The 24,021-nt window shown below is 42.1% G+C and overlaps 1 protein-coding gene across 3 annotated transcripts; it reads left to right on the forward strand.

Annotated features, from left to right (window-relative positions):
• Window positions 1-2,126: 2,126 nt before the first annotated feature.
• On the forward strand, window positions 2,127-16,177 carry LOC129819691 (protein shisa-7-like). 3 transcript variants are annotated; one of them, XM_055876175.1, is made up of 8 exons: window positions 2,127-2,597; window positions 2,989-3,070; window positions 5,757-5,865; window positions 6,043-9,502; window positions 9,788-9,942; window positions 10,263-10,328; window positions 11,130-11,321; window positions 11,858-16,177. In XM_055876175.1, exons 4-8 carry the CDS (start codon window positions 8,760-8,762, stop codon window positions 12,712-12,714), a joined length of 2,013 nt encoding a protein of 670 aa, XP_055732150.1. In that variant the 5' UTR covers window positions 2,127-2,597; window positions 2,989-3,070; window positions 5,757-5,865; window positions 6,043-8,759; the 3' UTR covers window positions 12,715-16,177. The 3 variants fall into 3 exon arrangements, with proteins under 3 accessions (XP_055732150.1, XP_055732149.1, XP_055732152.1); XM_055876174.1 differs by having other exon boundaries at window positions 5,757-9,502; XM_055876177.1 differs by lacking the exon at window positions 10,263-10,328 and having other exon boundaries at window positions 2,128-2,597; window positions 5,757-9,502.
• The last annotated feature ends 7,844 nt before the right edge of the window (window positions 16,178-24,021 follow it).

Consider the following 24,021-nt stretch of genomic DNA (forward strand, 5'->3'; position numbering starts at 1 on the left):
GTCAAATGTTACCACTTTGACCATACAATTTTGTCTGGCCGCTCCCTTTCAATGTGTTTACGTTGCACCGTTGAGTGCCTACGTTTTCCTCTCCCTGTCTCTACATACCTTATGATATATGCAGCACAACACAACACATGGTTGCTAATGTGTTCAACAACAACATGGCTGCTGAGGCTCTCTCGGGAGACTGGCTCTGCATATGCTACTTGATGAAAGGATTTCACCTGGTCATGGACTACCGCCTGGAGGTGTTTGGGAGCCAGTGGCCCTGTGTATCTGAAGGTGCTGTGTGTCAAAGTGTGTGTGTGTGTGTTTGTGACGCACACCGACTCCATCCTGGCCAGAGGACACTTTGAGTCATCCTGCACTGTTTACTGAGTAGAGGTCTGGCAGGTCTACTACTGAGAGGCCTGCATAGCGATGGCGACAACGCTTCTCTTTTGCCCCTCAAGACATGGGATGGAGGAAGTGACGTAAATGGTGAGGAAAAGCTCCTTATGCCTTAACTTTCTCCCACGTGCACACACACACGCACGTCACATCTGGGAGCTTGTCGTTATCGCTGTCGCCATGTGACCCAGATTTGATCCTTGAATGCTAATTTGTTAAAAGGTTCATATTGGGGCTGCAGGTAGCCTAGTGGTTAGAGCGTTGGACCTGTAACCGAAATAGTTCCTCGAGCTGACGAGGTAAAAAAATCTGTTGTTCTGCCCCTGAACCCACTGTTCCTAGGCCGTCATTGTAAATAAGAATGTGTTCTTAACTGACTTGCCTAGTGAAATAAAGATACAAAAAATATACTGTATACATCCATATGCTTTGTAGTTATGCCAAAAAAGGGGACGGGGCCAAAGCCCCGTGAATAATAGGTCAGCCATTACAGTACCTTTTTGACCAACGTACTCATTATATCAGTATGTTTTGGCGTAGCCACCAACAGGCTTGTAATGCCCTCAAGGACTTGCCGAACATTTCTCTTTCTTTTGATCGAAGACTACAAGACAACACAAAGTAAGACATTTCCCAAAGTCTACACATTGTCATTGTAAGGCGCAGTCCCTCAACACCGGACACCCTGTCTACTTCATATGGGTGGACTTACCCATTGACTGTAGATACCACTGAGAATTCTCAATTTCCTGTTCAGGGGGGAGTATGTCCTGTGGCTGGTTCACAAGGGTTCTCTTTTAGCCTGTCCTCAAAAGGCTATTATGGAGTGAAACGTGAGTCTCTGGACATTTCATTCAGATGCAATTCCAGAGTTTTCATTTGCCAAGCATCCGGTCAGCACTTACCTTTGTTGTTAAAATTACTATTGCCTCATTTGTTAGCCTCCTGGAGGCAATATTGATCATGTGTTTGGTTAATTCATTGATATATTGACGTTCAGAGTAATCACTGGTGAGAAGTGATGATTTGGACAGTTGCCTAACCTTGGCTCTAAGAGCCACCGTGTACCATGTTATAGAAGACGATCTGTGGGGCCACAGACCCCACACAGTCCTTCAGTGTGCTCCTGTTCTGCTACACTGATCAATATTGCTGCCTCTGTCACATAATAATGCTTCCACCAATGGTGGACTTTATGGTAGACTTTGATGCATATTATTTTCTACTCTGCTCTGTTCGGTTCTATTTTATGTAGCCTACAGGGTACTGTAATTTATCTGTCACTGAGGGAAGGCATGCCTGAGAGAATTTGGGAACAGGTTGTGCAACGAATTGAAGTTAATTTTTATATTTGCATATTTCCTTTTTTCTTATGATGACGTCATTTAGTGAATGGGGCAATGACTGGGAAGAAGGGAACAAGCATCTACTAATTTCCATCAAATTCATAATTAGCTGAAATATATGGACATGGTTGTCAAGGCAACTAATGACACTGCATTATCCTAGACTCTTCCCTCTCTATCTATTTCCCTATGAAACGCTGTAAAGCAGTGTCAATTTTCCCCCATCACTTTGCTAGTGTTTTAGATTTTTGCATTCCACTGTTATTTTCAGTGAGCTTTGTTGTGCACACAGAACAGAAATATTTTGCTTTTTGAAGGCGTGTGCGTGTTCGCTCCTGGTGCATGCGTTTAAACCATTCCATTCCATCCCCGTTTGTAAACCAATGGTTCCGCGAAAGAAATATCTCATTGGGAATAAAGCGTGTCACCGATTGGTAGATACTTTTGCTCACTTAACAAATGGAAACGTGGACAAGTAGGCCTACCATATTGTCCTATCAATGAATGAGCATCGAGTGTGGCGGACCTTTGTGAAAGCAATCACTTTTTATGAATTTTATCAACGCGGTGGAACCTCTATAGCAAAGGGGGAGCGCATTGAGGATTATAGTCACCGCTAAAAGGAAATAGCAATATGTGATTAACTAAATGATATCAGAAAATATATTTTCAGACGACCTCCCTCTCGTTTTTTTTATTATTGTGCGATTTTCTGTCTATTCGGAGAGAAGCATGTCCTTCGAGACAAATTAATTTCATCCTCACCTGGAATTACAATGGAAAATGTAGGCATGATCAATTATTTTCCGGGAATCACAATTAAGATCCAATGTTGGTGAATGGACTACTAGACATCCGGTAAAGCTACCTTTTGAACACTTTTTAATGAACAAAATCTGATTAATGTTCTCCTGTTTGCATAACTTCAAAAGCATGAAAACGGATTTCCACAGCCTCATTCGAGTGGATAGATAAACACGACTCTCGCAATTTAGGATGGAAGTTAATTATTAATTGAGTGAAGACACTACAATAACAATTATTTTTGACCATATGACACACATACAGTTTTGGTGTAGTTATTTAATATTTGGAAGAGACCAGCGCATCCGCGTGTGAACTCCAATCTATGGGCTTTTATTTTGATGTGGCATAGTGTAGGGCCATTTTTACTCAATTTATGTTGGAAATATTGTATTGGCAACAATTGATGTGCTACAATATTTTTTTTCCTTGTTTAATTTCAAAGAAACATGGTGACGGGCCTGACGACCGCATCTAAAAATGGATCATCATCTTATTGCCCTTTGAATACAACCAGCCACACGCAGGTAAGTCGTTCCTTCATTTTGTTTCTGTTTAGTGCTGCAACATTGCCTAATGAAACGCGCACGTGAACAGGTCTCGCTCTTTGCGCCTCGACCACCATAACTACCCTCCCATTTTGTGTCTATCTTGTCCGTTTCCCCCCATAAATGAAGTCATCTAGCAGCAATAGAAAATGGAAGTGTGTGAATTTGCCTAGACACACAATGACAGTATGACTTGTTCCCGACATGAGCAACGCCACATGAATGCAAATGTCGACACACCAACCGTACCATCATGCTCATGGTCAGCAAGCCTGCCTAACTTTAATGTGTATGGATATGGTTTTACTTTGATAACATTGTCACATAGAGGTACCTGTTTGCTGCCCAAAACCTCAGCTGTGGGAGGTTAATCGATATATAATCTCCCACAGAGAGCCTATAGACTAAACTCAATGAATGCTACATGATATGGCACATTTAGAAACGGCCACAATATTTCAATTATTGTCAAAAATACTACAGCATTTCCCAGTATTAAAGGTAATTATCGTTAACTATCAAGGGAGTCAGTAATGGGTCTACGGTAATTAAGTTGCTTCCATAATTCATGATGCCTTGTCTTCGGAGGCCTATGCACGCTGACACCTAATTACAAAGGACGCTGTTGCTCACTATCCTAATGCACTCCCTTTTGAACCAGCATGCCTCAGTCCAGAGAGAGATGTGGAGAAAAGGTGGGGTAGGGTGGACGAACAAGAGGAGCGGTGGGGTGGACAAACATCTGACACTGAGCAGCCTGGGAGGAGGGCGAGATGGAGAGATCCTTGGGAAAGGAGGAGAGGTGAAGCAAAGCCCATTGTACAACAGAGGGCATCGATAAGACAATGTATAGACGGATATGTGTTGATATAGAGAGAAAGTGGAGAACAGTGTTGCTCCTTCCCTTTCGTTCCCTTTCTCACTCTTCCTAACGTTCCTATCGTTCAATGCTGCAGTGCTATTCTGAGAGCCTGCTCCAGCCCACTCACTGGCAGAGAGAGAGCGGGAGGGAGGGAGGTGGGAGCGAGGGGGGTTCGGTGTAACGCTAACACGCTGTGTGCCAGCATGTGCGCTGTCTCTTTAAGACCTGTGTGCTCGCGGTAGGGGCCAGGCATATGCAGATGCTCAAGCAGCGTACATGTTCGGAATTCTCTGTTCCATATGGAACCGAACAGACTCATAACATCTCCCTATTTGTGGCCAGGGCGAGTGGTGTGTCTGTCGAAACTGATGGTTCTGCCTAGAAAGCATCACATTAGAGGAGATCAGCTGTTGTCAATACCTTCTTAATTGCTGCATCCAGGAAACGGAATGCAAATGGCCCCCCAGGGCAGTCAGTGATTTTAAAGGCACCCTTAACTTTTCAGGACAAGAGACTCCACTGTTAGGGCCTCCAACCCAGCTTTGCCTCCTTTTTTCCTCCTCCCATTTCGAAAGGATACTCCCATTCCGGGCGACCCCCCCACTCTGCTCACATCTGTGGCTTCTCCCCTCCTTTTGTCTCCTCTTGAGGCCCAGTCTTCACTATGAGACCTACTCTTCTCCCCTGACACTCGTCTCTCGGTGTCAGTGCTCTCCATATGGTGTGTCTCATCATCATGTCCCTAGCTGTTTTTTTTTTGTTGAAGTCACAACATGTCTATTCTCTCGAAGTTGATGTTAATGTAGTGTGATCTTGCAGGTCCTTACCTAACGAAGGACTGTAGGAGACTATAGTCCTCAGGAGTGTATGACTGTGATATTCAAGGTCTGGTGTGAAAGGATGAGCTTTTCCGAATTGTATTATGTTACAGATTTGCTGACAGTATGATGATTTGAATAAATTCAATCGTTGCCTTTAAATTAATGCAATAATGCAACATGCATTGTCATTTTTACACCGTGGATATCGCGCAATCTGAAACATGAATCGATTTAGCCAAACAGAGTGAATGTTAGCACTTGTTAATTACTGCTTATACCAGTTATTAGCCAACTGTTTTTGTAGGAGTAATCATGCATGCTTGTTCAGTGTTGGTATTACCAGTGCTTTTAGTACACTGAGTGTACAAAACATTAAGGACATCTTCCTAATATTGAGTTTTACCCCCCCACTTTTGCCCTCAGAACAGCCTAATTTATTCAGGGCATGGACTCTACAAGGTGTCAAAAGCGTTCCACAGGGATGCTGGCCCATGTTGACTCCAATGGTTCCCACAGTTGTATCAAGTTGGCTGGATGTCCTTTGGGTGGTGGACCATTTTTGGATACACACTGGAAACTGTTGAACATGAAAAACCCAGCAGCGCCTGGCACCTACTACCATACTCCTTTCAAAGGCACTTAAATATTTTGTCTTGCTCATTCACCCTCTGAACGGCACACATACACAATCCATGTCTCAATTGTCTCAAGACTTAAAAATCCTTCTTTAACCTGTCTCCTCCCCTTCATCTACACTGATTTTAAAGTGGATTTAACATGTGACATCAACAAGGGATTATAGCGTTCACCTGGATTCACCCGGTCAGTCTATGTCATGGAAAGAGCAGGTGTTCCTTAATGTTTTGCACACTCAGTTTATGTCTTGTACCTAAACTCTCCTAGAATAGAAACGCGATGTCTAAACTGTGGATGAAGAAAAGGTCATCCGTTGATCCGCTTGCTATCTTCTTCTTTTTTGCAGTGTCAATGTAGAATAAGTAAAGACGTAGAAGAAGTTTGAAGAAGAAAAATAAGCAAAGAACTGAAAGAACCTCAAAGCTGGATTACGGCATCATCACAGTCTTGGCCAGGTGGAACAACTAAGGGGACGTTCTCCCCCCGCTTTAGATCCAGAGGCTGTTTGCTAATTACAACGGACCTTCTACATCCCTTTTTTATTTTTTTTTATTTTTTTGGTGGGGGGGGGGGGTGATTTTGGAACTTTATTTGCACTGACTGTTTTTCTTTCTTCCCCCTGTTTTGTTTAGAGCGAGACCAAAACCGGTGCCGTACGAACTGTGCAAGAAAAAAGAAAAATAACGACAACAACGAAACTACCAAAGTCACGTGTATCATTCATACCTCACGTTTCACTTAGTGTTAGCTTGAGTTCACACAGCGTTCAGATTCGATATCAAAATAGTCATTTTTCATTAGTCTCCCTAACACATAAAATGCACATTTCATATCCTTATTACTTCAAAATAGCATTGAAGCTCAAAGTGTACATAAACTTATAACATTCTATCAATCAAAAAGTAGTTATAACCACATTGTGGAGAGTAAGCCTAACGCCTGTAGTTAAATGTACATTTATTGCAGTCAGTTTAAAAAATAATACTTTTCTGCTCCTAAAATCTTTCAGATTTGGATGAATACATTAGTTGGAGAATGGTAAGCAGTGATAACTCACAAACTTGCTCAGGCTCTGATAGCTCGGCCCCAGATCGATCAATCGAACTAGGCTTTGACTGACTGAAGGGCAAGACAAGTCACATATAACGTGATCCATTGACCTTGCTGCTATTCTGTCGCTACTTTGCTTATCTCCCTCAATATATACCTCACTTTTTTTTTCTCTCTGTCAGCATCTCTCCAGCATTCTCCCATACAGCACATGTAGGCACACCACATTTAACAATCTGAAAAGCCCCCGTTTCCTTTTAACCCGAATGATATTCAAACACTTGTTCTTCTTTTCTTCCTCTCAAAACATGCAACACAGCCCCTCAGCGTATTGATGTTGTCTGTCAAAGGAGATACACTTTAACACATAAGCCATATTACACCAGCCATACTATGACCCAACATTTAGAACTATCATCTTACTATGTTTAAGATTTCTTTGCATCAACAACATCTCACATAGTAACCTTCAAATATAGACGCGCTCATACATTCAGGGATACAGTGAAGAGCTTATATGACACTAGGATACCATTTCCTGCATTTGTTTTTCAGAAGAAAATAGCTTAGAAAGCTTTTCATATTAGATTGTTCTACTTTTCTCGTTTAGGTCACCATTACCATGTATCTGTAGTCATCAGCCCAGGTTAGGTTAGGCTGGAAAGTGACCATATCATAGTGTACATTTTCTCCACATATTCTGCATTGAACGAATGAATCCAGACATTTTCATGTCTGTTCTGTGGGCGGAGCCGCGCTGTCCTGCCAGAACCGGGCCCAAGCCCACCTTTGTTCTATTCTGTTGGGCCGAGTTAAACTCAGAGCAGAGACACTCCCGCAAGGGGATCAAACGCACATAGATCCGTAGCCTCCTTTCGTCCCTCCATCTCCCATCACCAGTCCCTCCTTCCCTCTCTCACCTTTTCCTAATTCACCAACAAACAGAAATTACTATTTTCGACAGCCTTTATTCATTTTGTCCATCACTCGCTGTGTTATATCTTAGTTTTCCCTTTCTCACTAAGTTAGTTGTAAATTGTGTGGTCCCAGTTTGTCTCAACTATATATGCTGCTTGGTACATTTCTTCAGTACCCATTTTCACCGGACCTTGTGAGAAGCTTTTGCGATTGGTCCTTTTCTCATAGTGCAAACCTTTTTTAGGCTTTCAACCACTGTATTTAAGTACGAATTTAGAATCCCAAGTCTCTCTATTTCCCTTCTCTCAATATTCAAAAAGTTGATTTGTGAACAAATAGAAAGCTCAGTGCAGAAGAAATGACACTATCAAGCTAATACAGATAATAAACCAATCTGTTCTAGCACATGTATGGACATGATGAATTAGAGACACCTAAAGCTGCCAACACCATTGTTTACAATTCACACAAAGTTTTACATTAAGGTTTGCGGGTCAAATACCTACAACGGAAAACTGAAGTGCCAATTCCAAGTGAAAATATACAATTAAGCATAGGTGAAAAGTACTCAAATAAAGAAAATGAAGTTTACGTACAACCCTTAATGTTTACAGACTACACCTGCCCTTCAAATAGGATTTGCTTGCTACCTTATTCATAACTTTGTGGGATAGTTCAAAAAACTCCGAAGGGTACGAAATGTTTACACATTGATTTTGTTTACAAGATAATACTGCCTCTCATAAAGAAAGACAACCCACACTTGCCATTTGAGTGAGGTCTGCACAGTAGAGGCCACAAACATTATCATTACTCTTACCATTCCATAAAATAACACTTTATTGACTGATGTTTACAATATATACATTTTCCAGCCTCCTCATCATCTATTTTGTTTTTGTGTACTAAGTTGAAGTTGTCGAGACAAACTTCAAATGGTCCTTTCACAAGTATAGCCATAATACAGGCCAGTACATGCTAAGGTCTAGAACGTATAAATATAGGAATATATAAAACCTCAACTTTTACATAAGCTGCTTACGAACGAGAATAGATTTGTATTGAGAGCTTGAGAGATATGTTTACATAAATACATACAAGTTACACGCCACACGCATTGCTTGAACAAACAAAAAAAAACACTTTTAAACAACGTAAAAACACCCACACTAGTGTGTGTTCTGTACACGGAAGCACTAACAAAGGATTAGTTCATCGTATTCCAATTGAAACCTTGAGTAGAAGCTTTTTATATTTTTAGACTTACACTCCAGTGAAATTCAAAGAAGACACTTTCCTTCTTGGAAGAGGACCTTGATATTTGAACACCCGGCGGGCCTTAAGAAAAAACTTTGGCTCAGAAACGCTGAAACGTTGAAAAATGAGGCCAAGAACCTACAGAAGGATGTTTAGCAACTCCCTCATATTTTTCCTTGTGTCCGGCCTCGTCCTTTCCGCCGTCACCATCACCACAGAGCGCCGCTCATCCAACGGCGGCCCCAGCGGCACCACCCTGTTCCTCCTCACCGGCTTTGGGAACAAACCGATGCCGCCGCCCCCGGGGGGGGCGAAGGTGGCGCCTAAAGCGGCTGAGATGGAGGACGCTCACGACGGCGAGCCGAAAGAACCCGAAACGCTCCCCAAGCCCCTCCCCCAGATCAAGCTCCCTCAGAACATGACGGCAGCTGACGCCCTCAAGCCCCCTCTGGGTGCTGCCCAGGTGGCTCCACCCCCCCGGCGCCTGGTGGATGTGGACGTGTGTCGGGCCTACTACGATGTCATGGGCCAGTTAGACAGCACTTTCAACTGCTCCAAGGGCACCTACATCTACTGCTGCGGCACCTGCCACTACCGTTACTGTTGTGATCACCAGCGTAGCCGCCTGGACCAGGAGTCGTGCAACAACTACAACTCGCCTGGGTGGCTTGACACACCGCAGACGAACCCCCCGCTGTCGGGGAACCGGGGTGACCCAGACTCGGAGCAGCTGCAGCAGCAGAGCAACAGCACGGCGTACGTGATCGGAGGGGTGATCTCCTTCACCCTAGTGGTGGCAGTGGGCATCAAGGTGGCCTTCCACAAGATATCCCGACGACCCCGGAACAGAGACATCAACATGCCCAGGTGAGAAAAGAATGGAGAATTGTCTTTGAGCAAACGATCAGTAACCACTGTCTGAAATGGGTGTATGTGGGTCTGTCAGTGGCTTTTAGTCTTTTAAATCCATTGAGGTCACAAGCCACAGGGGTGATGAAACTGAACCACAATCAATGAACAAGTAGCACATTTTACATTTGTGGCCAGCTAAGTCGAATGCTCTACTTTTGAACGGAAAGTAGTTTGTTCTACTCTCTCGCCCTTGTCCATGATTTTTTCCGCTCCCCTCCTCTTCTCTTTTCCTTCTCCCAGAGCCCTGGTGGACATCCTACGCAGCCAGGCCAGCCCAGTCCAACAGGGGGAGAGGAACGACAGCAGCGTCCTGACCAACGCCACCGTAGGAGACGGCCTCGGTCGTCCCCCCAAGAACCTCTACACCCCGGTGCTCCAGAGCAAAGACAACCGCAGTGAGTGACAACACTGTAATAACAATGTCATAACACTGTTAGTGTCAGAACACTAATGCTGTTATTGCATTGTAATGACACAGTAATAGCCTGTTTTCAGATGTATACGAACCCTTACAGTGATGACCGCGGACAGCGGTGGTGGACGCAGTAGCCTGGTAACGCTGGCTGTATGGAGTCACGCTCAACAATGCTTGCACTCTGAACACGCTCACGTAATCCCACCGCACACACTCCACCACACACGCAAACAATGCTCATGCTTCACGCGTACACGCACAAGTGGCTGTACCGTCAGTGTTCGCTGTGCTCTCTTGCAGTTGGCAACTTGCACCACAATTTTATCCAGGTGTCTGGTTCCAGTCCCAAACACTCAGCTGCTAAGGGTAAGCCGAACTGGCTGACACAGGCGGCGGGTGTGTGAGTTGGCCTCGTGACACGTCTGTCTGGTGTTGTACATGTACCATCGGGTGTTTTTCCCCTCAGCACAGTCGCTGTTTCCTTAACACTGTCGCTGTTTCAGTGCTCCCACTCACTCTGTGTGTGCGTCTCCCTCGTAAGTGTCTCAGTATGCGCTATGTACTGTATCCGTTTGTGGTGTAAGTGTGCTTACTTACACTATGGGCCTTGGCGTGAGTGAAGTCAGTGACCCGAAGCCTGCACGTGTTACTCCACAGTGGTCAATGTCTCCCGTGTGCTCCCTCAGTGGTTATAAAGATATTCTTGGCTGTTATTGCCCATTATTGTACATCGTCAATGGCCAGTGTCAGACAATCATCTTGGCTTGTTTTATATGTTACCTCATACTAGTCGCCTTAGAATGACGTGAAAATGTACAAATTACAAATGGCAGCAATTCTCTAAGACTAGTAATTTGTGATGAATTGGCACGTTTCGTCAATGCATATGTACCTTTAAGGTCATTTTAAGTACATGTTGGCACGTTATAAATGTAGCTACTCACCATATATGTGTTAGGTCCTTGTAAATGTGTGTGTGTGTGTGTGTGTGTGTGTGTGTGTGTGTGTATATTAGGTCCTTATAAACGTACTCATACTGTATATATTATGTTAATAAACATGTTAGGTCATTCTAAATGTATCCCTGTGTGTTAGGGACCTGGTTAATGCTCCCGTGTGTGTCGGGTCTTTGAAAATGTCTTCCTCTTCCTCCTCTTGCTCTTCCAGAGCGCGTGCCCCGCATGAACAACGCCCAGCTGGCCTCCACGGGGACCCTCCTCACCGGCAAGCACAACAACTCCGGCATGCACCCGCAACCCCCTTTCTCGCACTCCTTCCACAACCTGGCCCAGCTTCCCCCCTCCTACGAGGCGGCCATGAAACCTGAGATCAGCCGCTACAGCTCCCTGAAGAGGCTCGGTGAGGAGGGGGGCGGTGGGGGAGGGGCCGGAGTGAGGGCTGAGTGTCTGGGTGGCAGCCGCTAGTGGTGAGGGAGGGGGGGGGGTTGTTAGAGAGAGAGCTCCAGAGATATGTGTGTGGAAGAAGCAATAACAGGCGAGAAGCAGCGGCCGGCGGTGTGTGTCAGACGTATTCTCTTTTGTTGTGCCTTTAATGTAGGCTGTTATAGTCTATAGAATGGGCGTTGATAAAGACTTGTTTGTCTAGAGTAGGTGCCCCAGAAAACTATGTAATAGGGAGGATGTATAGGGGGGTTGTAGAATAAACGGAGAAAGAGGAACCAACGGTTGGCTAATGGTCACATTTCAGTTTGCTTTCAGGGAGCTCAGTCCAGGGAAAGTCTTTAAAGATTAAAGACTTAGGACGAGAAATGTTGGAACACTTTGTTTCACCTAATAATGAATGAATTTCACTAACTGTTATTTCTACATTTGTTTCTTTCATCGTCTTTCTTTAAAAACTCAACCCCCCCCCCCCCCCCCCAAAAAAAACAACAGAGAAAGATCTGGAGGACTACTCTGGCTACTACTCATCGAAGCGACGACCTAACAACGCCCCTCTGTCGTTCCACTCCTCCCAGCACCACCTCCACTGGGGCGGTGACTACACTCTCGGAGCCAGGGGTACCCTCCCCCTCCACTCCTCCCGGACACATATCCACGTGCCCACATCCACCCCAAACCCCTACCCTCTGCCAGCCCAGTCGTCGGGGTACCAGGCTGCCTTCGACAAGGCCCCGCGGAGGGTCATGTCCCAGGACCAGCTCCTAGCACTTGGCGAGGGCAACACCCTCTCTAGACTCTCCAAGAACCAGCAGCACCAGTACTACAAGGCTATGACCACCAGCAAGAGCTCCACATCACAGACGCTTCGCAAGTCCCACGAGAGACTCCTAGTCTCGCCCGACCGTCTGGAGGAGAGGATGGTGGGCATGGGCATGCCAGGATTGGGCGGTATGGTGGGTATGAGCGGGATGGGGGAATTTGGGGGGATGGGGGTCCCGACAATGGGATGCCTCAGCCACAAGGCCCAATCACAGCAGAACATCTGCGTCACACCCTCGCTGGACCGCCATCACATGATCAAGATGAACTCCCACCCCACATCGGGCCACGAGCTGGAGATGAGTGTGACGGGCCACCCGGTAGGAAGCTGGGGGGACCCTCATGGGCACGGACCAGGGGCCGGGGTAGGGCAAGGGAGCGGGGCGGGGACCATCGGGGGCCACAACGTGCGGAGGATGGCATTCGCCACCAAGAGGCAGAACACCATCGAACAGCTCCAATACATCCCCGGTGGCGGAGGAGGGGGCCAGACATTGAGGACGGCTAGTAAGAACGAGGTGACTGTGTGAGAGACTAAAGTCAACGGTGAAGGAGAGATGAAGGTCGTGTTGAGAATGTTCAAGCTGAAAGTGTTCACACAGAAAGGAAAGGGAGAGGAAGAGAAGGTCAATTGGGGCATGATGGAAAGATAGATGAGTAGAAGAAGAAACAAGAGACATGGGAAAGCTGATGAGAGAGAAGGATATGACGGGGATACTACGTCCCAACAAGAATGAAAGACGTGAGAGAAGAGTGGATGCCATTGTTACCTGTTGCCAGGAAACACAGAAAAGGGCAATGATAGAAAGAAACCACTAAGAAAATTGAATTATTAGATGAAATGTTGAATGAAGCCTATTGATTTGATTCATGTTATTGTGAGTCTTGGGGAAGAGAATATTCAACCATATTGTTGAGGAGGGAGAAAGAAAAAGGGCCATGTATAGAGCAAAAAAGGAACAATTTCAAAAAGTTTTTCGTGCAATTGAAACATTATCCGAGGACATGATGACTTTTACTAGTGGATGAAATGAATAAATGGTTATTGAGTTTCTTGTTGCTCTAACAGAGAGAACTAAACTGTCTTTGAATCTGAACAGACACTGAGATGTCAATGGAATGCAGAACAATGTGATGGTGGTTTGAGTTTTGTAAAAAAGAAAATACAAGACTGTAAATTGTTGGTTTTTGTAAAGGAATAAAGCCCTGTTAGACAGTAGGTGTATTCTGGGGGTGGGTATCACACAGCTATAGCCTGATGACTTAATGGCTGACACTGAGTGGACATTTGAGTTGCCCATTGTCACTTTCCTAATTTTTGATTGGACAACTTGAAAATAGACATATTTGGAGTACTGTTGCTAGCTACCACAATCTCACACTACAGCCATAACTCAGTCTGCAGACGTTTTGTATAAGGTCATGTAAGGGTTGAACCTCTTGATTATGGCTGGATTTCTTCAGTTATTATTAGCATGATTTGACACAAATATAACTTTGCTGCATGACCTTTGCACCCTCGCCTGATTGGCTGGCTGGTCGATGTGATGGCTGTCATTCCCATAGAGACCCAAGTCTCAAATGAGGTCAGTTTCCAAACTGTGGAGCTGATTCCAGTTATGTTTATAGTCACACAGAGATGCTTTGACACTGTTATTCGATACACAATGTCAGTCATGTTTTTAAGGAGTTAAAGACCACCTGAAAGGGAAAAAAACGAAACAAAATTGTTGACCACATGAGAATGAAAGCTCAGTGAAGATGCGTTAATTTTGAGGGACACTGCCATACAGAGGATTTACCTATTGGCTAATGCAACGGCTTTGTTTAGCCATACCTGCCCATGGGTCTGTCCCTTCAAACAATCCCCAAAACCAGCCAAGCACCTGCTCCATTGATAATCCTTTCTGAGCTGTTTACCAGGATCGTGAGGTAAAACATTGATTTGTTAGTAGTTAATATACCAATCACTACTCAGACTTCTCTGAATTCCACATGACTGTTTCTGAAACTCGAACCGTTCACAATATTTGGAGGAAGGTGGGACAAGGGAGAACAGAAGACAATGGACACTTAACACCAAGGGCTATTCTGAAAACTCTTTATGTGTGTCTGTGGTCTGTACTATGTTGGCTTTTTCCTTATTCTGTGTCAATGTTGGAGAAGGTTTGTGCAACACTGCAGAAATGACTGACACATTTTGTAAGTGTGAAGAAAACAGAGTCAATGCTGCAAAGCTACTTTGTGCCCTCGTGAGGTTGACATTGAGTGTGACAAAAAGCCATCATATTATTGTTTTTTTACATTGCAGGGGTGGGGGTGGACCTAATGTCGTATTTTGTACATTTACAAAAGTTTATTTTTTTGTGGGTTTGACGGATTATAAAATGGAAGATGTGGTCATTTTTGGCCAATTTTGAAAGGGTTGAACTCTCAACTTTGACTGAAGGGATAATGAGACCATAGTATTTACAAAATCTTTGTATAGTATTTCGGCTCTCCCCTTTAACTGTGACTGGATAAAGACAAAAATGTATTACTTTCAGCCAGACAATGTTTTTAAAACTCTATGATATGTGTTTGTGTTTATGGTCATGGTTATGATTACTATAGATTTACTCTTTGATTATTATTATCATCACCATGATTATTAGTTCCCCTATTTTTTTTTCTCTGTGAAGCTCAATGTTTCCTGGATTTTGAATATTCATCTTTCTAGTGGATTTTAACCTTTTGTATTCTTGATTTAAAAAAGCAGATGCAATCAAAGTGAAAAGACAAACCGCATGAAGATGTCAAAGCCAGTGTTTGCGATGTCATAGTGCTGACTTATGATGTCATGGCGTGTATGTGTAATGTACATGCGTCTGTATTTGTGTGCCCGTGTGTGTATTTTAATTTATTTTCAGGAATGCTGAATCTCACATTTGATCTGACTTGGGATATGACAAGTAAGACAATTGTGTTTCTCAGAGAATCCACAAACTATTTCAAACCCAAAGCTATGATATTATTATTCATATTGGCTTTTTGGATTCAAAAGCCTAGTATCAGAAAGGACATCAATCAAAGCTGTCCTTGTAAAGTGACATTCACCAAAGCAAATGTAACAAAATCTACTTTTCTCACATTTCAATGTGTAGAGCAAAAGCTATACAATTCCATTGTTGACATTTTTTTGTGAAAATTTGTGCATTTCGTTATAAGATTACATTTATGTGAGCGGAATCTCGCTCTTTTCAAGAACTTTACTATTTATTGTAAAGAATGAGGATTTTGCTAGAATAGTTTGGAGAATGTATTGTGACTTGCCTTGTTGTCTAACATGATTATGGATCACCAATTATAGGACTAGAATGGCCCAATGTTTTTCACAGTAAGAACTTCAGATTCCGTAATTGGAATCTTGTTAAACTAAAACGAAGAGAGGCAAAATATATTTATGTCACACGAAGATTCAGTTATTTTAAATGTATGTTTTTAATTGTACTTTTGGAGGTATACTGATGTTGTGATTATGTTTTTGTTGAGTACGCCCTCATTAATCTGTGTGCCTGTAAATGTACTGTTGATTAATGTGTGTGTGTGTGCGTGCCTGCATGCGTGTGTGTGGTCTGAGGAAATGATTCCAGAAGGTGTGTGTGGGTGGAGGTAAGAGGGAGGTTGTGGTATAAAATGGTTGTTTTGGTGTGTGGCTCATGGGGTGACATTTAGTGGCGTGAGGTTTTCCAGATAGAAAGAACTGTAAGTAAACATGAGATAGCTTTATTGGCCCCTAATTGTATTGCGGGACGATGAGGCAGGGGTGTACTGTATTACCTCAGAAAAAATGTATAGGGATTAATCTAATAGATAAACCCCATGTCTGTTTCCAAGAATATTAAGTGAAGATCTCACAAGCGTGCAACCCTTATTTTGGTTATTGGTGAATTCTCGCATTTGTAGAATCATACTGTTCAATTGATAATAACAATTAAAAAAAATCCCAACAAATTTTTTTTTTTTCACTGGGTTATTGGTGTTCGTCAGATCAACACAAATTATGATTGTGATTATTCTATGTAAATCACTTTGGCTCATTTTTTTATGGGTGGACTGACTGATCAATTATGGATAGGAAACAGACATGAAAGACAGAAGATGCTGCAACTATGTGGCGGTGCTGAGCACTGTCATTCACCAGTCCAAAATTTAGGTCAGAAATCACGTGAGAGAATGCATTTTTAACATAATTTTTATACATTTTATGTATCTATTGATTCTTAAATAATACAATTTATCAGATGAATTGAGCAGCCAACAATTGACTTACCCCATCATAACCAAAAATACAGATGTTGTACTCTGTGGTTTGTATCTATGCCCTTTTTTTAAACAAGCATGTATTGCTTAAAAATATGTTGATTTCATGGACTGTAAAAGTTTGCATCCATATCTCCATGAATTTGACAGTGGTTACACTTCTCCAGCCCCATCCCTCAGCATGATAGCAAATCAAGTGGCGGGGCTGCCATTTGGATGAAAAATGTATTGTGCTTTTGAACTCACTTAGATAATACCTTTGATGATACAGTGGTAGCAATACATGGTTATAAAATATACCGAAAATACAGAAATGCCAATGGTGGAAGTGTTTCCTTTTATATTAAGAACCACATTCCTGTAAAGCTTAGAGACGATCTCATGTTAAATACCTTTGAAGTAATATGGCTACAGGTTCCTCTGCCTCACCTAAAGCCTTTTCTTGTGGGAAGCTGCTATAGACCAGCAAGTGCTAACAGTCAGTATCTGGATAATGTGTGAAATGCTTGATAATGTATGTGATATCAACAGAGAGGTATATTTTCTGGGTGATTTAAATATTGACTGGCTTTCATCAAGCTGCCCACTCAAGAAAAAGCTTCAAACTGTAACTAGTGCCTGCAAACTGGCTCAGGTTATCAGTCAACCTACCAGGGTAGTTACAAACAGAACAGGAATAATATCATCAACATGTATTGGTCAAATCTTTACTAATGCTGCAGAAATGTTCTTTAAAGCAGTTTCCAAATCCATCGGCTGTAGTGATCACAATATAGTAGCCATATCTAGGAAAACCAAAGTTCCAAAGACTGTGCCTAATTTAGTGGTCATACAAGAAGTATGTTTTGTAGTGATTCCAATGTTGTTGATGTAAAGAATAGTTTTTGGCCTGTGGTGTGTAATGAGGTGCAATCAGACGCTGCACTTGACACATTAATGAAATTGCTTATTCCAGTTACTAATAAGCATGCACCCATGAAGAAAATGTCTGCAAAAACTGTTAAATCCCCGTGGATTGATGAGGAGAGGGGAGGCAAAAGGAATGGCAAATAAGTCTGGCTGCACAACCCATTGGCAAACGTACTGCAAATTGAGAAATCATGTGACTAAACTGAATAAAAAGAAGAAGAAGCTATACTATGGAACAAAGAGAAATTACATGAAGAATGATAGTAAAAAGCTTTGGAGCACCTTAAATGAAATTTGGTGCAAAAAGGTTAACTCAGCTCTATCATTCATTGAATCAGATGGCTCATTCATCACAAAACCCACTGATATTGCCAATTACTTTAAGGATTTCTTCATTGGCAAGATTAGCAAATTTAGGCATGACATGACAGCAGCAAACGCTGACACTAAACATACAAGCATAACTGATCAAATTATGAAAGACAAACATTGTGATTTTTGAATTCTGTAAAGTGAGAGTGGATGAGGTGAAAAAATGATTGTTGTCTATCAATAATGACAAGCCACTGAGGTCTGACAACTTGGATGGAAAATGACTGAGGATAATAGTGGACGATATTGCCACTCCTATTTGCCATATCTTTTCATCAAAAGCCTACTAGAAAGTGTGTGCCCTCAGGCCTGGAGGGAAGCAAAAGTAATTTTACTACCCAAGAATAGTAAAGCCCCCTTTACTGGCTCAAATAGCCAACCAATCGGCCTGTTACCAACCCTTAGTAAACTTTTGGCAAAAATTGTGTTTGACCAGATACAATGCTATTTCACTGTAAACAAATTAACCAGAGACTTTCTGCACGCTTATAGGGAAGGACATTCAACAAGCATGGCACTTACACAAATGACTGATGATTGGCTGAGAGAAATTGATGATAAAAAGATTGTGGGAGCTTTTTTGTTAGACTTCAGTGTGGCTTTTGACATTATCGATCGTAGTCTGCTGACGGAAAAACCTATATGTTATGCAGTGGTGTAAAGTACTTAAGTAAAAATACTTTAATGTACTACTTAAGTAGTTTTCTGGGGTATCTGTACTTTACTATTTATATTTTTGACTACTTTTACTTTTACTTCACTACATTCCTAAAGAAAATAATGTACTTTTTTCTCCATACATTTTCTCTGACACCCAAAAGTACTCGTTGCATTTCGACAGGAAAATGGTCAAATTCACACACTTATCAAGAGAGCATCCCTGGTCATCCCTACTGCCTACTCTGGCGGACTCAGATCAGTGCATTACAGTGCATTCGAAAAGTATTCAGACCCCTTGACTTTTTACACATTTTGATATGTTACAGCCTTATCCTAAAATGGATTAAATAGTTTTTTTCCCTCATCAATCTACACACAATACCCCATAATGTCAAAGAAAAACAGGTTTTTATAAATTTTTGCAAATTTATAAAAAATTTAAACTCAAAATATCACATTTACACAAGTTTTCAGACCCTTTGCTCAGTACTTTGTTGAAGCACCTTTGGCAGCGATTACAACCTCGAGTCTCCTTGGGTGTGAAGCTACAAACTTGGCACACCTGTATTTGGGGAGTTTCTCCCATTATTCTCTGTAGATCCTCTCAAGCTCTGTTAGGTTGGATGGGGAGCGTTGCGGCACAGCTATTTTCAGGTATCTTCAGAGATGTTCGATCGAGTTCAAGTCTGTGCTCTGGCTGGGCCACTCAAGCACATTCAGAGACTTGTCCCGAAGCCACTCCTGCGTTGTCTTGGCTGTGTGCCTAGGGTCGTTGTCCTGTTGTAAGGTGAACCTTTGCCCCCAGTCTGAGCTCCTGAGCGCTCTGGAGCAGGTTTTCAACAAGGATCTCTCTGTACACTGCTCTGTTTATCTTTCCCCTCGATCCTGAATAGTCTCACTGCCTCTGAAAAACATCCCCACAGCAGGATGCTGCCACCACCATGCTTCACCGTAGGGATGGTGCCAGGTTTCCTCCAGATGTGACGCTTAGCATTCAGGACAATCTTGGTTTCATCAGACCAGAGAATCTTGTTTTTCGTGTTTTTAGAGTCTTTAGGTGCCTTTTGGCCAACTGCAAGTGGGCTGTCATGTGCCTTTTATTGAGGAGTGGCTTCCGTCTGGCCACTACCATAAAAGCCTGATTGCTGGATTGCTGCCGAAATGGTTGTCCTTCTGGACGGTTCTCCCATCTCCACAGAGGAACTATGGACCTATGTCAGAGTGAGCATCAGGTTCTTGGTCACATCCCTGACCAAGGCCCTTCTCCCCCAATTGCTCAGTTTGTGCAGGTGGCCAGCTCTACGAAAAGTTTGGGTGGTTTCAAATGTCTTCCATTTAAGAATGATAGAGACGACTGTGTTCTTAGGGACCTTCAATGCTGCAGACATTTTTTGTTACCCTTCCAGAGATCTGTGCCCCGACACAATCCTGTCTCGGAACTCTACGTACAATTCCTTCGACTTCATGGCTTGGTTTTTGCTCTGACATGCCGTGTCAACTGTTGGACCTTAAATAGACATGTGTGTGCCTTTCAAAATCATGTCCAATCAATTGAATTTACCACAGGTGGACTCCAATAAAGTTTTAGAAACATCTCAAGGATGATCAATGGAAACAGGATGCACCTGAGTTCCATTTCAGGGTCTGAATACTTATGTAAATAAGTTATTTCAGTTTTGTTAAAAAATGTTAAAAATATTGTTTTCGCTTTGTCATTATGGGATATTGTGTGTAGATTGATAAGGAAAATATTTTATTTAATCCATTTTAGAATAAGGCTGTAACTTAACAAAAAAATAAAGTCAAGTGGTTTGAATACTTTCCAAAGGCACTGTATGTGTTGAAGTGTGCCCCTGGCTATTTAAAAAAAAATCAAATGTGCCGTCTGCTTTGCTTAATATAAGGATTTTGAAATTATTTAGACTTTTACTTTTGATACTTAAGTATATTTTAGCAGTTGCATTTACTTTTGATACTTAAGCATATTTAAAACCAAAAACTTTTAGACTTTTACTCAAGTATGACGTTTGAGTACTTTTTCCACCACTGTGTTTTAGCTAATTTTCAGATGCATTTTATACTTCAATTTCACTGTTTTTCCCTTGTCCCTGACCCAGACTTTTGAGATTTTACTGTTTTTCTATGAATAAACATGAATAATTACACATTGTATAGTGTTATCTACTAGAGAAAGAGTCAATTAAATAAAATCCATATCAATATTTATTGTGAGTATGCCCTTTATATTGTTTTTTTTACACAAAATATACCTGTCCTTTGGTAGAGGTGTCATTTCCACCGCTGTGGACAAATTCCTCATTAATAACGTTTTTTTCAAGAGAATGTTAACTTAGATACTATGGAAATGTATTGTGACACTGAAGCACATGGCTGTAGCGGACAGTATTTCCAGATGTGTGTAGAAAATATTTTAATTGTCAGTCATTTCCAAACAGGCTATAATTTCTTTAATTTGTTGTATCATTTTTTATTTTTTATTTTACTGTTTTATGCATTTAGTGTCAATTATATGCTAGCTGTAATACTAGCCAAAGCATGCTAAGCAGCCTGTCACTTTTCTCCAAAAACTGTAGAAGCGTCATTTCCATCACAAACTTAACTGTGGTGAAACGTGGTGAAAATGACAAAATTCATTATCCCATTAGCTTTCTTTTTTTTACTTTAGGCGAAGGGAAAAAGAGAATGGAGAAGTGAAATCTATCTCTGAGCTTACAAAGTGAGAACAAAGAAGCAAGAGAAGGCAATGGAAATGCAACCAACGGAATAGAAGACAGACTTTAAAGAGAACAGTTGCAATGGAGACCGACCTATCAGGAAACACCACCTCAGTTACCAGATAACTTGCAGCCAGAACATGAAGCCAACATACCTGCTCCTAACTTACCTGCCCCTGATACACGCCCTTATACCCCTTCCTCGTTGTCTGCAACAGGACTGAGAAGTTGAATACTTGCTGGAAGGGAAAAGGTTGGATGAGGTCACTCAAAAACATACAGAGATCTTTGCATGACAAATGTCAAACTTGATAATGCTTTACGGAAAGCGAAATAATACCAAAAAAGTGTGATCGACTGATGAAGAAAATAGAGAGACAAGATTCCCCAAAAACAAAACAGCAATTGAAGGGAACTCCAAATAACTTTAAAAGCATTTTATTGTTTCAAAATGCCATCATTGCAGGGTTAAAGCAAAAGTATCAAAAAATGCACAGTGCTAAGGACAAACAAGTGGCTTCAAAAATGCTCAGAGGCAACATCCTGAGAAAGTGTGGCCTGGTCAAAGCCACAAACAGATAATTTGGATTTTCAGCAAATGAAAACAGGCCAACAAGTCCTCAATACTCCTGAAAAAAGCAGTGTAACAGAATTAGCACAGCCACAGAAGAGAATATCACTAGATTCTGTGAACGTGATTTCAACAGTAGAGCAACAACAGGGGAAAAGGACACACTAATGAGGAACAAGAAGAAAAAGCAGAAGCGCTTCTTGAATGACAGTATCACGAAATAATCAGCTGCAGGAACAGTGAGAACCTTTTTGAGTCTTTGTGCTGTGAAAACTTGAAGAAAGAGGGCATGTATAGAGAGGGCTCCCTTTGCCAAGCAAAAGAGCTTAAACATCTGACTTTGATGCTGGTGAGCAGACATGGTGGTTTGAGTGAAAAAGCAAAGCTGAAGAGAGAGAAAAACAAAGAGGGAAACATGGAGAAATTCACTGTACATTTGACAGTAAAGGAAAAGGTGTGTGGCACACTGCAGATTCTACTGGAGGACTTCCCGAAAGGATTGAAAGAGAATTTGTGGAAACACATGTACAACATTCAACACCAATTCTCCAAACTGAGAGAATTTAAAGAGAATCTGGGGAAAGAGGAGATCATAGTACATATTGACTTTTCAGAGAACTACATGTGTAAATACACCAGTGAAATACAGGCAGTTCAATTTGGTGATTCTCACGAGCTGTTCACCATCTACACTTGTGTTGGATATACCACAAATTATACAGTTTCAGTTTGCTCACTGAGCTCTTCTATGACCCCTCTGCTATCTGGGCCCATCTCTCAAAAACACTGGCCAACTTCCTTGAGTTCTGCCCATCGGCTACTGCTGTACATTTTGTGAGTGATGGGCCAACAACCCAGCATAGGTCTTAAAATTATTTATACTATCTCTCCACCCTTCCCTTTGAAATGGGCTTCCAGAGAGTCACATAGAATTTCCTAGAAGCTGGACAGAAAAGGACCAGCTGATGGGTTAGGAAAGCTGTGAAACGAAGCGCACATGGAATTGTGGCACAAGGCAAGGACCTCCCAAATGGAAGAACTGTTTTTGAGGAACTGTCAAAAGATCAGTCAGCTATCAAGCTCTTATATATCTCAGAGGAGGAGATAGAGAGCATGAAGTCTCTCCTACCGGATCACCTGGAGACGATCCGTGAGACAATGATACACCAGGTAATAGTTCAGGGTTATTTTATGTCAAATCTCACATTTGTTAAACAAACATATTATCACTCCACTATGTATCATTAGACTATGCTATCATTATATATTTCGAATGTGCATAACTTTGACAATTTCCTGTGTTTCCAGATGGTCACTGACAGTCCTCCAGAGAATACTCAGTTGCTTCTGTTCCCTTCCACATCACTGCAGCTGTTTCAGCCAAAAGACTGTGACTCTGGTTGGAAAAACAGAGACAGACCACGATGAAAAATCCAACACATCTCACAACGCCTTCCTGCCCATTGAAGATCTAAGTGAAGCATTGATCGGAAAGTGGTGTGTGGTGGAGTATGATCAGGATGTTTACCCTGGTATCGTGCAAGTCGTTCACGCAGAGAGTGGTGCTCTTGTGAAAACCATAAGTCACGTTGGCCCCAATCGTTTTTTTTTGGCCGATGAGAGACAACATTATATGGTACAGACCGCAGCATGTGCTTGGACTTGTCCCTGAGCCCCATCCAGTGATCAAAAGGCACATGGAGCTGGATGCCTTGGTCTGGGAGGAACTTAGCTCTTTCTAAGCCTTAGAATTGGAATCTCACGATACAATGTATACAAAGCAGGACATAAAGGTACTGTTTATGTAAATATATGTAAATCATACATTAAATAAAGCATGTACAGCTGTCAGCTTTAACTCTTCCCTCAATATATACAGTTGAAGTCAGAAGTTTACATACACTTAGGTTGGAGTCATTAAAACTTGTTTTCAACCACTCCACACATTTTTTGTTAACAAACTATAGTTTTGGCAAGTCGGTTTGGACATCTACTTGTGCATGACACAAGTAATTTTTCCAACAATTGTTTACTGACAGATTATTTCACTTATAATTCACTGTATTAAAATTCCAGTGGGTCAGAAGTCTACATACGCTAAGTTGACTGTGTCTTTAAACAGCTTGGAAAATTCCAGAAAATTATATCAAGGCTTTATAAGCTTCTGACAGGCTAATTGACATCATTTGAGTCAATTGGAGGTGTACATGTGGATGTATTTCAAGGCCTACCTTCAAACTCAGTGCTTGACATTATGAGAAAATCTAAAGAAATCAGCCAAGAGCTCA

The sequence above is a fragment of the Salvelinus fontinalis genome, chromosome 22 (genome assembly GCF_029448725.1).
Source record: "Salvelinus fontinalis isolate EN_2023a chromosome 22, ASM2944872v1, whole genome shotgun sequence".
Taxonomy (NCBI): domain Eukaryota; kingdom Metazoa; phylum Chordata; class Actinopteri; order Salmoniformes; family Salmonidae; genus Salvelinus; species Salvelinus fontinalis.

What these genes read in the sequence shown, in the direction of transcription:
- LOC129819691 (XM_055876174.1), top strand. Translation starts at nt 8,760, where the DNA reads ATGAGGCCAAGAACCTACAGAAGGATGTTTAGCAACTCCCTCATATTT. An exon ending in AGAGACATCAACATGCCCAG is followed by an intron (nt 9,503 to 9,787) that starts GTGAGAAAAGAA and finishes TCCTTCTCCCAG; the next exon opens with AGCCCTGGTGGACATCCTAC. An exon ending in CCAGAGCAAAGACAACCGCA is followed by an intron (nt 9,943 to 10,262) that starts GTGAGTGACAAC and finishes GCTCTCTTGCAG; the next exon opens with TTGGCAACTTGCACCACAAT.